The sequence below is a fragment of the Myzus persicae genome, unplaced genomic scaffold (genome assembly GCF_001856785.1).
Source record: "Myzus persicae strain clone G006 unplaced genomic scaffold, MPER_G0061.0, whole genome shotgun sequence".
NCBI classification, from domain to species: domain Eukaryota; kingdom Metazoa; phylum Arthropoda; class Insecta; order Hemiptera; family Aphididae; genus Myzus; species Myzus persicae.
Window position 1 is genome coordinate 166,390 of NW_019103850.1, and position 15,222 is coordinate 181,611.

Here is a 15,222-nt window from a genome sequence, read left to right on the forward strand (position 1 = left end):
ATAATTTGATATACTTAAGAAGTCCTAATAATTAATAAAATTCAAACAAAAATGACTCATTAATATGACATTGTTATCATTTTTGTTTGGAAATATTTGAGTAATGACTATTATACTAAAATATGCGAAAGATTAAATGTTGTTTTCAGCTGCATTATATACATTATCGATCACCATATAACAATGTATATTCTGAAGTAATATTATTAAGTGTTAAATAGAATATATATTGAGAATGCATGTTTTATTAGTTTAGAATCTGATGTTTGATGCTATGACATTGGAGACTGCACCACTAGAAATGACACCAGAACGGAATTCTTCTTGTGCTTTAGCAAAACTGGCGCCCGAGCTACGATAAATTCTATGGATCTGAAAAATTAGATAATATGATAAGAATTAGATAATGATAAATGAGTATAATGGTGTTAAAATGTATCTTTTTTACTTTGGTCAACAAAAGGAAGTCCATAGTTGCACCAAGAGCAAAAGCAATTCCCATTAATGTCACCAGAGTGCCTAAAAATGGATGAGCGTCCTCATAAAGTCTGACGGCCATAAACAATCCACTATAAAACAACATATAAAATTTTCAAAAATTGTACAATAATACAAATTGTTAAATAATGAAACAATTACCAATAACCCGATTCAGATGTACCCAATGCTTGAGCAACTGCTATAACAAATTGGATACAAAACACAAAGAAGTAAAGCATGAAGTTGAAAGAACTGTCATCACTATGAGTTTAAAAAAAACAATCAAAATAAATATCAAACAAATCATTGAAAAAATTAGGAGTTTTTATTACTTACCGAAAAGCTTTATATCCTGGACGGAACCAAAATAAAAATGAAAGTGGTACTAAAATTCCGGCATACACAATTGAAAAAATAAATGTAGCTATTGCTCCAGTTAAGAAAAGTAATAAGATACCAATCAATATATTGCATGCTAGCAAACCAGTATGATCTATAAAATAATAAACATTTGTCATTAATTCAAGTTATTTGCAAGTATACTTATTTTAAAGTAACTTACATAACCATAAATAATATAATTGTCTGACAACATGTTGAAAATCTGGAGGAATTTCTACACTTATATCCAAATAAAAACATGGTTGATAGCAAAACCCTTTAGGTAATGGCGGCCAATTGTTTTGACGAACTAGAACAATTCATAAGAATAGTTTTCATTAATGTTTATACAAACGTATAGAGTATAAGCTATAATAACAAGTACCATTTATTGAAGCAGTACGCAATTCCTCTTCTCTTTTATCTAATTCAGCTTGTCTTCGATCAAGTTCAGCTTTTCTAGCCTAATTAAGTTACGATATACATAAATACAAATTGTATAAATAAAAAACCAGAATAAAAACAAAATAAATACCAATAAATCAGCTGAGACATCGCCTGGATTTCTTCCATAAGTAGGAGCAGCAACTTGTGGAGTAACTGGATATTCTTGGGTAGGTGACATAACAGCTGGCATAGAATTCAGTGGTGGATTGGCTGCTCCTCTTACAGGAGGTTTCTGTAATAAAATATACATGTAGGTAATGAAGTCATATTAAGTTTACTTTTAAGGTTTGAATAAACAATTTTTAGATTTTACTATATGTATAAACTATAAATATGTCTACAAAATTTAATTAAAATTAATATTTAAGACAAATTACAAATTACAAAAACACAAAACAACTACAACTAAAGAATAATGACAACTAAAACAATATTTATAGTAATAATAAATAAAGTACAATAGCTATAATAATGTTACCGCATTGTTAACAACATTTTGATCCTTTCCAAATGGATTGAAGTCTTCAATTAAAGACTGTACTTTATTATTTGTTAGTTCTTTGACCGAAGGATCCTAAAAAAATAATTAAAACACATTTTTTTCCCTTATACTATAGAATATACTTGTAAAGCTACATTTTTGTACATTTTCTACTTAAATTATCTATAAAATTTACAATAGTTATTAGTATCAAGAATAACAAAATCTGCTTTGTAATATTTATGGTACCTTAGATAGATCTAACTATCTAAGTTAAATAATTAAGTAGGTGTATACCTAATGCAATTAGATAATCTAAGTTAAATGATTAAGTAGGTATATACATAATCATATTGGTTATATTAATAAGGAATTAGTTAACAATGCTTAATAATTATTTCTCCTTAGGTAGTGTTAAAATATATACTTGAATCTTATGAACATATGTGATGGACTTTAAGTTCAAATACATATGACCAATAGACAAATTATTTTTAAATTTTATAATAAAATAAATTACAAGATTGTTGTGTTTGGTCAACTATACAAATGCTATTGTATTCAGATAAACAAATAATTTGACTACATTAAAACAGGGGCCACTATTTTCTTTTTAACATTTGAATAAAATATATTGAAAAAATTACCTGAAATGGATGACCCACGGAAGGGGTGGGATCACCAAAAGGATTTTCATCTGGTTCAGCCATAGTAAATAGTTATGTAATGTGTAAAAGTACTATGACAGCGACACGAGCTTATTATATTTTCGTTACTGTTAGGTATTAAACGAAACAGCGGATGCGACTAAACTTGAATTCACTTCGAGTATGCCATGGTAAAACGTTACCAGAAAGACAAACACCCAAACACTATAAAACAATTGATTCGTTTAACGGAAGTCTGTTTATATCATTCAATATTCCTGTGCGACTGGCGACTGCCAAAGCCAAAGTGCCAAATGCCAATTATGTATTATGGTAATCGACGAAAGATTATAAAATGACGGAAAAGAATTCACTGAATTATGTGACGTACGCTATCAATAAATGGAAAAAAAACTATTTTACAGTGTGTGAACGAGATAAATGTATTGCTAACAACATTATTAATTGAATATTAGTTGTCTGTCCTAGTAGAAACACGGTCACTGCACATCGATGGTAGAAAATAATACGATTATGCAATTATTTCAATTACTTTCAATGTGTGCGTATGGGGTGCAACATAATTAAAATTTGTTATTTTATACTAAACATTTATTCCTGGAATCTTCCGGAATTAAAATAACAAAATGTTGGACTTCCTGTTAGCTGATAACCAATCTTCTTTTTATCAGAGAGATTATCTAATATCTTATCATTTAACATTTATGTTTATCAGTCACGCTTTTGTCATTCCGGCATGTTGCATGTTACATTAATTCACTAGTTTTTTCATATTTAAATATTGTATTCATCATTGTTAAACATTTGATAACATAATTAAGACTTAAAATCAACATTGCACCAAAATGGTGAGAAAATTGAAATTTCACGAGCAAAAATTGTTGAAGAAAGTTGACTTTATATCATGGGAACTGGATAACAATTTACATGAAATAAAAATTATGAAGAAATACATGATTCAAAAACGAGAACATTACACTTTGTAAGTTAACATACCGGTCATAATAAGAAAAATGAATTGCATAATTGATGTGTTTAAGGTATAATAAGTTATCCAGAGAAATACGGACTGTTGCTGAAAAAATTAAAACTTTAGAACCTAAAGATCCATTTCGAAATGAACGTGGTGCTCAGTTATTGGAAAAATTGTAAGATTTAATTCCTAATATATTCACTGATTTTGGTATTTGTTTAGTATATGACCTATCAAGACGATAACCTATATTATGTATGGACAACATAAGGGCACTAATCCATTAGCCGGCTTCAATATAATCTTGTATTCTTTTATATTAGTATTACTAATTAATTAATGATAATAAAATAAAATAATTTTGTGATTTTTAATTCGACTTTATATACTAAACAAATACCCATTATGGTAGGTCACATATTAAACAAATAGGTACCCCAATTTTAAATTATGAAATTAAAAACAATTTTAAATGTTTTCAAAAGTGGGGAAATGTTATTTTTAAAATTATAAAGGTGTCAAGTATATATCACTGTGTTGTACATTAGGTATTGTATAAGTGTTAAATTTGAATTCAATAATTTTATATCGGGGAAAGCATTGTGTACACAAAAAGCGATTCTGAGCAAAGACTGTCAGCCTATTAGAAAAACAGATTAATGAAACTCGCTCTGGCGGAAACAATTTCTTCCATCCGATTCAGTATGCATGGATATAGTTTTATATTGGTTATTTTACTTTTTCTAATAAATTAATTTTGTTATTGGAACTCTTATTTGCTTGCATAGCTAACTGTATACACTGGTAAGCACAATTTCTACTGATACAATCAAATACATTTCACTTAAAGTAAAACTTATACAAAATATGTCAGGAAAATACATACAATCTGATAATAGTATCCAGATTTCGTGTAGAGGGAAACCCGTCTAACCATCAGTATGACTGCGCTTCCAGTGTTTATTTGTTCTCCTAATATTACTAAATATAATATTGCTAGTAAAATAATTTATTTTACTATTTGTTATACAGTTGGTTAAATTAATTATTCTCAACATTGCATTTAAAAATATTGTGTGTATGAAATATAATATTATATGTTAAATGATTCAAGTAACATGAAACATATTTTTAAATTACAGCAAAATTACCAAATTGTTACCTATTCTTTTAAAATTATATCTAATTATAACACAATTTAAACTGCAAATGCCTATTAAAATTGTGTAGCTATGTATTTTTAAAGTTTTAAAATAGCTATAAGAAAAACTTATGAAGAACCATGTATTACATTTTCAAGCTTTTGATCCAACAAAAAAAATTTTACTATCATTTATAGAAACAAATTTAAAAAATAAAAATGTCTATAAATAACTTATAGAGAAAAAAATATTTTGAAAACCTCTTGAATCCACTCTCAAAATTGAAAATTCAAGCATTTATTCTACTACTTTTTACTTATACACACCCTTTCTACCCCCCTCCCCACGCCACAAAAAAATTCACACACTGTAAAATAAAAACATTCATCGCTCTGCTCAGAATCTAAAATAATAATTATTAATTATTATTATTATTCATTTCCACAGCCCAATATAAACCTAAAGTTCAAACAAAAATGTTATTCAACTTAAGTTTCCTAATACTGTTAGATGTATTTGAGGTAATACCTATCTCATTCCCATTTCTTATTCTTATCAAATTAATTATGAAATAGTATTTTAGTCATTTGTCATTCACTAGGCATTAGAATAAAAAATAATTAAAATACCAAAATTAATTTTTATTTTTTGCAGAACAAAATGTTATATTCAACATACCTAATGTACTTGTAATGGTTATTAAATGAAAATTATAGTTATTATCATTTTAGATCTTGATTTTGACTTCACTTTTTTCTGGCTAAGTATGTACATTAAACGTTGATGACCCCTTGGACATTTTTTTTTAATTTCTTAAAGTGGCCTGAAATAATGTTTCTTTACATTTTCAATAGAATTTAATAAATTGATTTTTTTTATCTTGAGTATAGTGATTATATGATTGTAGAATGTAAAGTATTTATGGATAAATATAATTCTAATTCCCATGACATTTATTCCTTATGAAAATGATAACCCTAATTATTTATAAGTTAAATAATCAACAGTTTTTTTTTTTTATTAGCTTTTAGTAAAAAACTAATAGCTCGACAGTTAATACAGATAATACAGATAAAATTATACAGATAATAGAGGCTTAACAGTTTTTTATTAGGTATTATTACTATTTTTTTTTGAACACGTGTAATAGCATTTGGTGTGCTGAAACATTTTAATTTTCAATTAATTAAAAAAACAATTATTCAAAAAAAGTTGTTGTTATTCAACATCTAAGCTCGACAATTACATGAGTTTTCTCAATTATTTTAAATTATGTTATGATGAAATGAAGTGACCATTCCATTTTTTCATTGCATATTATATTATCTAGTATAACCACATGTCAACATTTTCTTATCTAAATTTGTAACTTAATAGGTATTTTAAGTGTTATTCAATATTCTTTAAATTGTGTTAATTTAAGGTAAATATTTTATCTAACATTGATTTTGATTTGATCGAACATTAAGATATAGCCAAAATATTTCAAAATAAGTATTTTTCAGATATATGATGGGATTAATAACAACAAAAAGGAACTTTGAACTTTGTTCAAAGATAACTGCATCATGTTTTTGTAGACGTCGATTACCTGTTATTATGGTCCGGTCTAAAATGGTTCAAACACTGAAATCTGCTACTACCTATATAGAACAAGGACATGTTCGAGTTGGTCCACAGTTAGTAAAAGATCCAGCATTCTTAGTATCAAGGTATGTCAAATATCTTATAATATTACCATTTTTATTTCAAAGGTAGTTTATGTAAATATTTTAGAATCTGATTAATCTTAAAATAATTCAAAAGTACACAAAATTATGAAAAATACCTGAGTAAAACAAGTTGTTTATTATGTAGGTGATATTTATACCTAATCTACTTATCTATTTTTTAATAATTATTACATTAATTTAAACTTACGTTTTTTATTCATACTTGTATTTTACATGTATACTTGTTTTAATCACCTGTCCTTACCTCTATAATTTAAACTTAAAATAATTATAACTAGTGTTTCATAGTGATATGACTCCAATATTAGATTAATATATTGATTTACATAGCAGTGCTATAGCCAGAATTTTTTATAGTTTATATACCTGCATAATATTTACTATCTATTAAAAGATAAAAATCAGTAGGAATTACATTATAAACACTAATGGGATAACATTTCCTAATAAGGCAATGTCGCAATGACCAAACATTAATTTTCAAGCAATTGACATTATCAGTAAAAGTTTTTTGTGAACTTTTGTAGTTTTTGTTTGTCAGTTTAAGGTACAGATTTTGTGGGATAACTTTTATATTATTGTTTTCAGATATCTATTATAGTATTGTTTGCTTGTATACAGGGTGATCGAACAAGTATACTCACCCTCCTTTTCCTTTCATAATGAAGTTTTTCAAAATCTAATTTTTGGAATCTTTAAATATACTCAAAGACCATATTTCATATTTTTGAGATTTGTTGTGCCACATAAGGAATGTCCTGTGGCGATACAAACCTTTGTTTTCCAAATGAGACCCCCGCTTTTTTTCTTTAAATTATTTAGCGGATAATTTTTTTGAGAATTTTGATGTATCGAAATCAAAATTTGAACGAGTGGTTTCCTAGTTATTGGATAATTTGTACTAAAGAATAATAGTCCCTAATAGGGATATGCTTATACAGTTCTACACATGGAATAAGAAAAATAACTAAGTAAATCAAGAAGGATTTTACTTGCTATTTACCTAAGTGTTCAACTAAATAAATATAAAATTACGTATTATGTTATGTTATGTGTATAGACTATAGGTAACAACATACACTGTATAAGCATATCCTTCTTCCCTATTATAAACTATATTATCCTTAGCACAAAATGTGTAATAACTATAAAACTACTTCAAATTTTGATTTCAATACATCAAAATTCTCAAAAAAATTATCCGCTAAATAATTTACAGCAAAAAAAGTGGGGTTCCCATTTGAAAAACAAAAATTTGTTTTGCCACAGGACACTCCTAAAGTGGTACAAAAAATCTCAAGAATATGAAAATATGGTCTTTGAGTATATTTAAAGATTCCAAAAATCAGATTTTGAAAAACTTCATCATTAAAGAAAAAAGGGGGGTGAGCATACTTGTTGGATCACCCTGCATGAAATTACAACTTATATTTAAAAAATATGGCATTATATCCTTTGGTGTGTTAGAGGTTAGGTACATAACGTATGCTCACTTCACTAGATTTTTTTTAGCATAGGTATACTCTATAATCAGAGGTTCCCAAACTGTGGGTTGCATTACATTTTTAAATAATACATTTTTTAGATATGGTGTTCCATTACTTTTCGTTGATGTTTAAATTTAGTTTTATCATAAATCGTTATCTGCGTTAGTGACAATTACAAATTTACTGTAACCGTGTAAATATGAGGCAATCAGATTAGTAATTATTGAAAAATGTATTGCTATAATGAATTCTAGATAAAAATTTAAAAATAAAATATACTGTTCTCCAATTCAAAATGTTTCTTTATTTTTATTCGTAACAGTAAAAAAAAAGGTTATTGATATTATTGAGGGCCTCCAAAATTTAAATAATTTCCAAAATGGGTCATATCATAACAAGTTTTGGAACCTCTGCTCTAAATGTACAATTATGATTTTCGATTGTTTGATCATATCACACCATATACCTATAAAAACTTTTAGTGACAAAAACAAAATATTCTATAATTACTATTTTTAATTTTTAACTCTCAGATGATTTTAGTAATTCTGTTTTTAGTAAAGAAAAATTTGGGAACCAACCTTTTATCTAACTTACACTTCTTATGAATTAAATATTACATGATACTTAACTTTATGAATATATTAAATTTAATGTAAATTTTCTTTCCTTTTAAATTGTACATTAGATCTTCATGATTTTTGTTTAAAAAAGTACTATAACTAATATCCACAAAAGACTTTTTTTTTAAGTATTAAGTACACAATGTATATCTGATAGTCATAGTATGACTACAAGAAAATATTGGTTTTGAGGAAACCAAAAAATTGTTTTTAGTTAATCATAAAGTTCTTACCATTGTCACTTACCAGCTTAAAAAAAGGAAAATACATAATATATTTGTTTAGCAATACATCACTGTATCTATATTATGTATTTTCCTGGTGTGACTCATTACAATAGTTATAAATGTATTAGTTATGTTTAAAAACATTATAATTTTTAAAAAAACACTATTTTTAAAACTTAATACAAACAATGACAATACTTTATTAAATTTAAACTAAAGCTAAACAAGTATATAGAGTAAAAATATTTAATACTGTTCAATATAATATTTTCAGACCTTTAGAAGACTTTGTGACATGGGTGGATAACTCAGCTATCAAGAAGCGTGTTCTTGAGTATAATGACCTAAGAGATGATTTTGAAATAATGTAATATAGTTGGTAATTCACATTAATCGTAACTGATAAGTAACTTTTTAAATTTTTATACATGCATATTTTGTTAAATTTACTATAAATAAAACATGTTTCCATTTAAACATTTTGTGTTAAATTCATATGTGAAATTTTAACTTGTAATATATTTGTACACTTCAAAAATAGAAATTCAAATTTTCAATAATATTTAGCTTTAAAATTTAAGGTTTAAGATAAATTTCAAGGTTTTTGCTATAGTTGGTATGAGTAAATTATTTTCAAATATTTTTAATTTATAACTTGGTTGATAGTTATTTTTCTAATATTTAGTTAACAATAATATGTTAGGTAATGAAAATATTGAACTAAAAAAAAAAAGTGTATAAAAACTCTCTGTTAATATACATATTATTTATCACTACCTATTCAATATCATGATTATTTCAAAAAATAATTAATTACACACTTAAGAATTTAGTGTTTTTATTCGTTTCAGATCTATATTTCTACTATGTTGGCTCTATAGTAATACATATATTATTTACTGTAAAAATGGACTAATTGGTAATGTAAACACTGCCCAATTTCAATGTGTAATGTATGCAAAATTATATGTTGCCCAGACTATATAATGGAATTACCCAGTCTTGTAATGTCAACTACCATGGTTTTTTTCTTTATTTGCTACTTATTTATAACTTTAAGTTTTAGACATATAATGTTGTTTACAATTATTTTAAATTTTTTTAAATATTGCCCTTTCATTTTAATTTGTTTTAAATATTGCATGAAACAAAATATGTCAACATTTATACCAAACCATACGTCCATACTCATTTACTAGTGAACTGAACAAATAGTAGTATCCACTCCCGTAAGAAAATGATTGTAATTGTGTAATTTATATTTATTAATAATTATACTTCTGTATAATTATTAATTACCTTAGAAATTCATAAGTAATGCCAGTAATTACTAAGCTGACAGGAATCATTATAATGTTATTCAATCTCTAATATCTATTCAAAGTTCAAATTGTCAAAATGTTTTTTTTTAATTTAAGTTACAATAAACAATTAACCACGCACAAGGTATACTTTAACGAAATAATGTGGTACCCTGCCTGAGAAAAAAATAGTATTTTAATGAGTTTCTCAAAAACACTGCAAATTATACCCAGCCCATAATATAAATATTTATGTCTGATAATTTATTGTTCATAAGTACTTAAGCTTCCAGGTGTTTTTATAATGTACTTAAAGAGTTGAATGCATATGTATACATATTTTTAATTTATTTCATCCTTCACTAGCTACATTCCGGTTCAACACATTCATGAGAAAATAATATATTGTTTTCAAAATAACTTTTTGGTGATTAACTTCACAATCCTTCAGTATCTCATCTAGTATCACATACCCTTCCTGACTACCTACCGCGCCGACTCAAAAGAAACTGGTGCCGTGACCTATTAATGTATAAAAAAAATTACTTGTGGGTACCATCCCTGGATGATTTTCCTCATCTTGTGCTTCATGTGTTATTTTTGCTATGTATGTAGTGTTATGTCAATCATCTTTTTTACTTATTGTGTTATGTAATACTAATACAGATTGTAAATTTTCTATTAAAAAAAAAAGTGATGAACTTGAATAGTTTGAACAATCATGTTGTCACCACAGTAATACGATAAATCACGCAATTATGTGCTGCTATTTTTAAACTAATCGTAGCAAACATAAAAATAAAACCATTTAATTTTCAAAGGTATATATGAATTGTGATCTAAGGTTGTAACCTACCTAAGGTTTCCCATAATACTATATTGAACATATTTAAGTAGAACTATTAAAAATTAAAATATTTAAAAGCAACATTTATTATAAATTTTAGTTTTGAAATAATTTTGTTGAGTGGAATTTAAAATCTTCATTTTCGTGTTTTTTTAAAATCTTAGATAACCAAACTTTATGGTAGTTTATCTAAATATTTTTTAGAATCTGAAGTATTGATTCAATATTTTTCATTACAAATATACCTTAGAAAATTAGGTTTTACCTAATCTACTTAGATATTAGTTAGACAGGTTATATCTTGGTATAATTGTATAAATCATACTAGCATAAGGTCTATGAATTTGGGGTTCGAAAAATAACCTGTATTTGTAATTTGTAATTAATTTTTTTTAAAGCTTACATTTGCCATCCCAGCATTGTAAACATGTCGATAGTAGACGTTCAAAGTAAATTATTGTATATAAATGTACAGTATTATAATCAAGATAAAACCGGATAATAAATTATAAACTAGTATAGATAACTACTTTCCAAAGACCCAAGTCTCAAATATTTATTTCGAAACAGTCAAATGGTTTAAAATGTATCTAAATAGTTTTATGTTTTTGCGTATCATACGATTGATAAGTTCTCCACAAGACCACAAATGTTTTTAAATAATTACAACAAAATAACTGTTGAAAAAAACCTTTTAAAATATACTGGGAATTTTCAATTTTTTTTGTTAAATTTGGATTCAATGATAAATCATTTTATTTTTTATATCATAAAAACAATTCAGATCAGGGGCAAACTGTCAGTCATATTGATTAGGTATATAATAACTATTGATGTAAAATGGACTATGTTTTTTATTTATACATTATTATTGACATTGTATTAATATCAAATTTAAATTTAAAATAACATGATATTTGGTATACTATTTATATTTTGTATTTTCTGTGTCTAAACCATTACAATAAAATTGTAAAAAAAATAAATAAATAACTTACAAGTTATGTTTACAAAACATTATAATTTGAAAAAAAACTGCTATTTTATAACTTAATATAATTCATAATACATTATTCAAATTAAAATAGAAGCTTATATATAAAATAAAAATATTTAACACTAAAATATAATATTTTTAGACTTTTCAAAAACTTTGGGACATGGCTAGATAGACAAGAAGTGCGTTCTTGAGTATAATTACATAATTGATGATTTTTTAATAATGTAACAGTTGGTAATTTACCTTGATTATATATTATATGTATCAATTACTCTTATCAATTTTTATACAATGCATATTTTATTAAGATTATTTAAGTTATTATAAATAAAAATTGATTCAATTAAACAATTTTGTTTCGAACTGCCACACAACAAATTGTTATTTAAATATCCATATGTTGAATTCATGGTTGAAATTGGAATTCGTGAATTATTAGAGAGCTTAAAAATAGAAAAACAAATGTTAGATAGGGTTTAGTTTAACATCAGCGTAAATATTTCTTGAATAAATATAAAAGTTTCTGTAATAGTTCATAATATAGGTTTAATTATTTCTAGATATCTATATATAATTTATAAATTGATAAATAACAATTTTTCTAAGACTTGGTTATTGAAAATTAAAGTTTATCACGTTCAGTACCAAGATTGATAGTTTTAGTGTGTTAATCACTTTAGATACTCTTAGAAGTGATATATTTTTTTAAATTTAATTTTATGTTCGTTACACAATAATACTCTGTTGAAAATCTCTAACAAACATAAAATAGAATTTAAAAACTGTTGATTAATATACAATTATTATTCATTACAACATATTCAATGTGATGGTTATTTCAAAAAAAAATGTCAAGCTATAATACGCATATTGAATCTATATTAAAATAAATATACATGCCCTATCTGTTTTAAAACTAATAAGTTATTTGTTCCTAATGACTATATTCTTTCTCTTACAGAAATATATTACTTAATATGTTTGATAATTGATTATAAATACTTGAGTTTCCAGAAAATTTTATGCAATTCTTTAAGAGTTTCTTCCATCTGAATCCAACTTATATTATTATGGCTTGCATCACCGACTGCATTACCGTCTATCACAGTCTTGAGCAACAAACTGTTTGTAAATATTTTTTAATTATTAATGTATAAAATAATTTCGGTAATCTTGATTGATGGGTAAAGATTATTGATGATATTATGTACCTAATACATATTGCATTCAAGATTAAACTATTTAAGTTCTTACCAACTATAACGACAAATAATCATGCTCTTATTGATCATATGAATATTTTATGTTCATACAATCTTATGCTGCTACTTTTAACCCCAATACTTAAAATATTAAAAACCTATTCATTTTCAAAGATTTATGTGCATCATAATCTAAAATTATGACCTACTTAGTGCTCCACATTATCCTGAACACTGACATTAAATTTTCGTCGGTGGAATTAGTTTCTCTGGGCAATTGATCTAAATGCTGGTTATACTTTATTAATAGAGATGGAAAATATTGTCTTAAAGTATTACTAATTGCTCTATTTTGAAATCCATAACCGAAAAAAAATATTTCATTCTAATTAGTAAATTCAGTAAATTTGTAAAGTGTGATGACTCAGTACTATACTTACAATTTTTTTTTAATTTTTTTAGTCTCCTTTTTTGAAGGCATTATTTATTCTTTGTGGTTACTTTTCTCTAATGGACTACTTTAAGCCAATCGCTTAAATATTTAGTCGTTAACTCTTCCGATGTTAATTTCTTTGTCTATGCGTTTATTGTTTAGTAGCTACTTTCAAGTCGCTATGGTGAAGGTCTGACTGAACAACTGCTAACTTACAACTGGTGATTTGCAAAAGAATTACAAACACAATCTTTGTACAAGACTTTTAGGCGGGCTCACAAATCACAACACGCCGTGTCCGAGAACTATTTTCCGATTGGTTTACCAAAACACGGTAATAGAAGTTTAAAGTTTTACAAAGATCTTGTTTTGGTCACAGATATAGTAATAGTAATAGTATATATCTGTGGTTATGGTATACTAGTATACCTTTAAAGGCTCATCAAAACGTAACCATTATAACCAAGAGTGTCTTGCGAAGGCGTGGTAACTATGGTTACAATAGGTAACCGTATTTGTTTAAAATTTGAGGTGTAGTCAATTCCTTGTGCAGTCGGCTTTAACTTGGTTATTACATGACACCAAAAAAGCAATGTCCAATCACTACTTGGTCGACCCGACACATCTGGCTTTATATTTAATTTTTGACAATGGTATAGAAGTTGTTATAAAAAATACTATTTTTAGATATTTGTGCATTCTGTTAAAAACATAGGTAGTAGACACAATACAAAACATGTTCTTTAATATTTCCATGGTTTAAAACTATCAACTACCTATTGATTTGTGAATAGGAATTTAATATTTACCCATGGTACACAGATAAAATAATATGAGGTAATAATAGATAATAGTATTAAAGATTCTGCTTCTGCAGACCATTAATCATTAGTCTAAGTATTTAAATCAAAAAAAATTATCAAGAAGAACAAAAATAAGATAATTTAGGACCCTCGTTAGGCCAATTGTACTGTATGCCTGTGGAGCATGGGCGCCTACCAAATCCTAAGGAAAAAACTAATGATTTTTAAAGATAAATCCTTCCAAGAATACTTGGACCAAAGAGAAACGAAAATAATATAATCAAACAGAGAACTGAGTACTCTATTTAATAAGCCCAATAAAGCTGCCACACTCAAGAGTCAGAGAAAAAGATGGGCCGGACACGTCTTGAAAGCAGAAGACCAACTTAAATTGACCATCGCGAAATGGGAACCGAACAAAAGTCGACCGAGAGGAATGCCCAGGCAACGATGGGAGGACCGAGTCGATATAGGAACAAGAACTAGGAAGTCCTCAGAATGTTGGGAGTTCAGAATGAAGAAGAACTAGCAGAACACAGAAAAGAGAGAAGCATGGGGGGAGACAGCGAAAGCGGCAATGGGCCTAAATCCTAGAATAAACCTAAAAAAAAAATAAAAAAGATTCTGACCATACCTGTATGAATCAATGAATGCACCCATTGATTTTACAATGATGTATTTATTTTTATGTCTGTCATCATTTTTTGGGCCGGTAAAAATGCTTAGATTTTCTTCAATAGCATCTTTTTAGCAGAAAAGTGAATCTAGTTACACAAGATATACAAGATTCCAAATAAGTTTGTCTACCTTTATCAAAAAAAAAAAAAAAATATCTTCCGGATAGTCAAATAAAATTTTTATGACCGTTTGAAGTAGATCTTTTTACAACGTTGGATATTGATTATTGAAAAGATTTTCTTAGTTGTAATTCAAAAACGAACAACTGTAGATACTTTAAATTTACACCATACGTTGATTTTATCAATTCATATAC

The 15,222-nt window shown here is 26.5% G+C and overlaps 3 protein-coding genes across 4 annotated transcripts; 1 reads left to right on the top strand and 2 right to left on the bottom strand.

Annotated features, from left to right (window-relative positions):
* Nucleotides 1-240: 240 nt before the first annotated feature.
* LOC111035443 (secretory carrier-associated membrane protein 1) lies at nucleotides 241-2,786 on the bottom strand. 2 transcript variants are annotated; one of them, XM_022317061.1, is made up of 9 exons: nucleotides 2,437-2,754; nucleotides 1,787-1,882; nucleotides 1,397-1,540; nucleotides 1,247-1,325; nucleotides 1,043-1,171; nucleotides 817-973; nucleotides 640-741; nucleotides 449-569; nucleotides 241-372 (listed from the first exon to the last, which is right to left on the bottom strand). In XM_022317061.1, exons 1-9 carry the CDS (start codon nucleotides 2,497-2,499, stop codon nucleotides 253-255), a joined length of 1,011 nt encoding a protein of 336 aa, XP_022172753.1. In that variant the 5' UTR covers nucleotides 2,500-2,754; the 3' UTR covers nucleotides 241-252. The 2 variants fall into 2 exon arrangements, with proteins under 2 accessions (XP_022172753.1, XP_022172754.1); XM_022317062.1 differs by lacking the exon at nucleotides 1,787-1,882 and having other exon boundaries at nucleotides 2,437-2,786.
* Nucleotides 2,787-3,125: 339 nt separating this feature from the next.
* On the top strand, nucleotides 3,126-9,121 carry LOC111035444 (U3 small nucleolar ribonucleoprotein protein IMP3). The gene is made up of 4 exons (XM_022317063.1): nucleotides 3,126-3,439; nucleotides 3,498-3,605; nucleotides 6,078-6,284; nucleotides 8,917-9,121. The coding sequence occupies exons 1-4, from the start codon at nucleotides 3,303-3,305 to the stop codon at nucleotides 9,011-9,013; spliced, it is 549 nt and encodes a 182-aa protein (XP_022172755.1). The 5' UTR covers nucleotides 3,126-3,302; the 3' UTR covers nucleotides 9,014-9,121.
* Nucleotides 9,122-12,085: 2,964 nt separating this feature from the next.
* LOC111035442 lies at nucleotides 12,086-15,209 on the bottom strand. The gene is made up of 4 exons (XM_022317060.1): nucleotides 13,433-15,209; nucleotides 13,202-13,339; nucleotides 12,793-12,912; nucleotides 12,086-12,233 (listed from the first exon to the last, which is right to left on the bottom strand). Exons 1-4 carry the CDS (start codon nucleotides 13,471-13,473, stop codon nucleotides 12,197-12,199), a joined length of 336 nt encoding a protein of 111 aa, XP_022172752.1. The 5' UTR covers nucleotides 13,474-15,209; the 3' UTR covers nucleotides 12,086-12,196.
* Nucleotides 15,210-15,222: the final 13 nt, after the last annotated feature.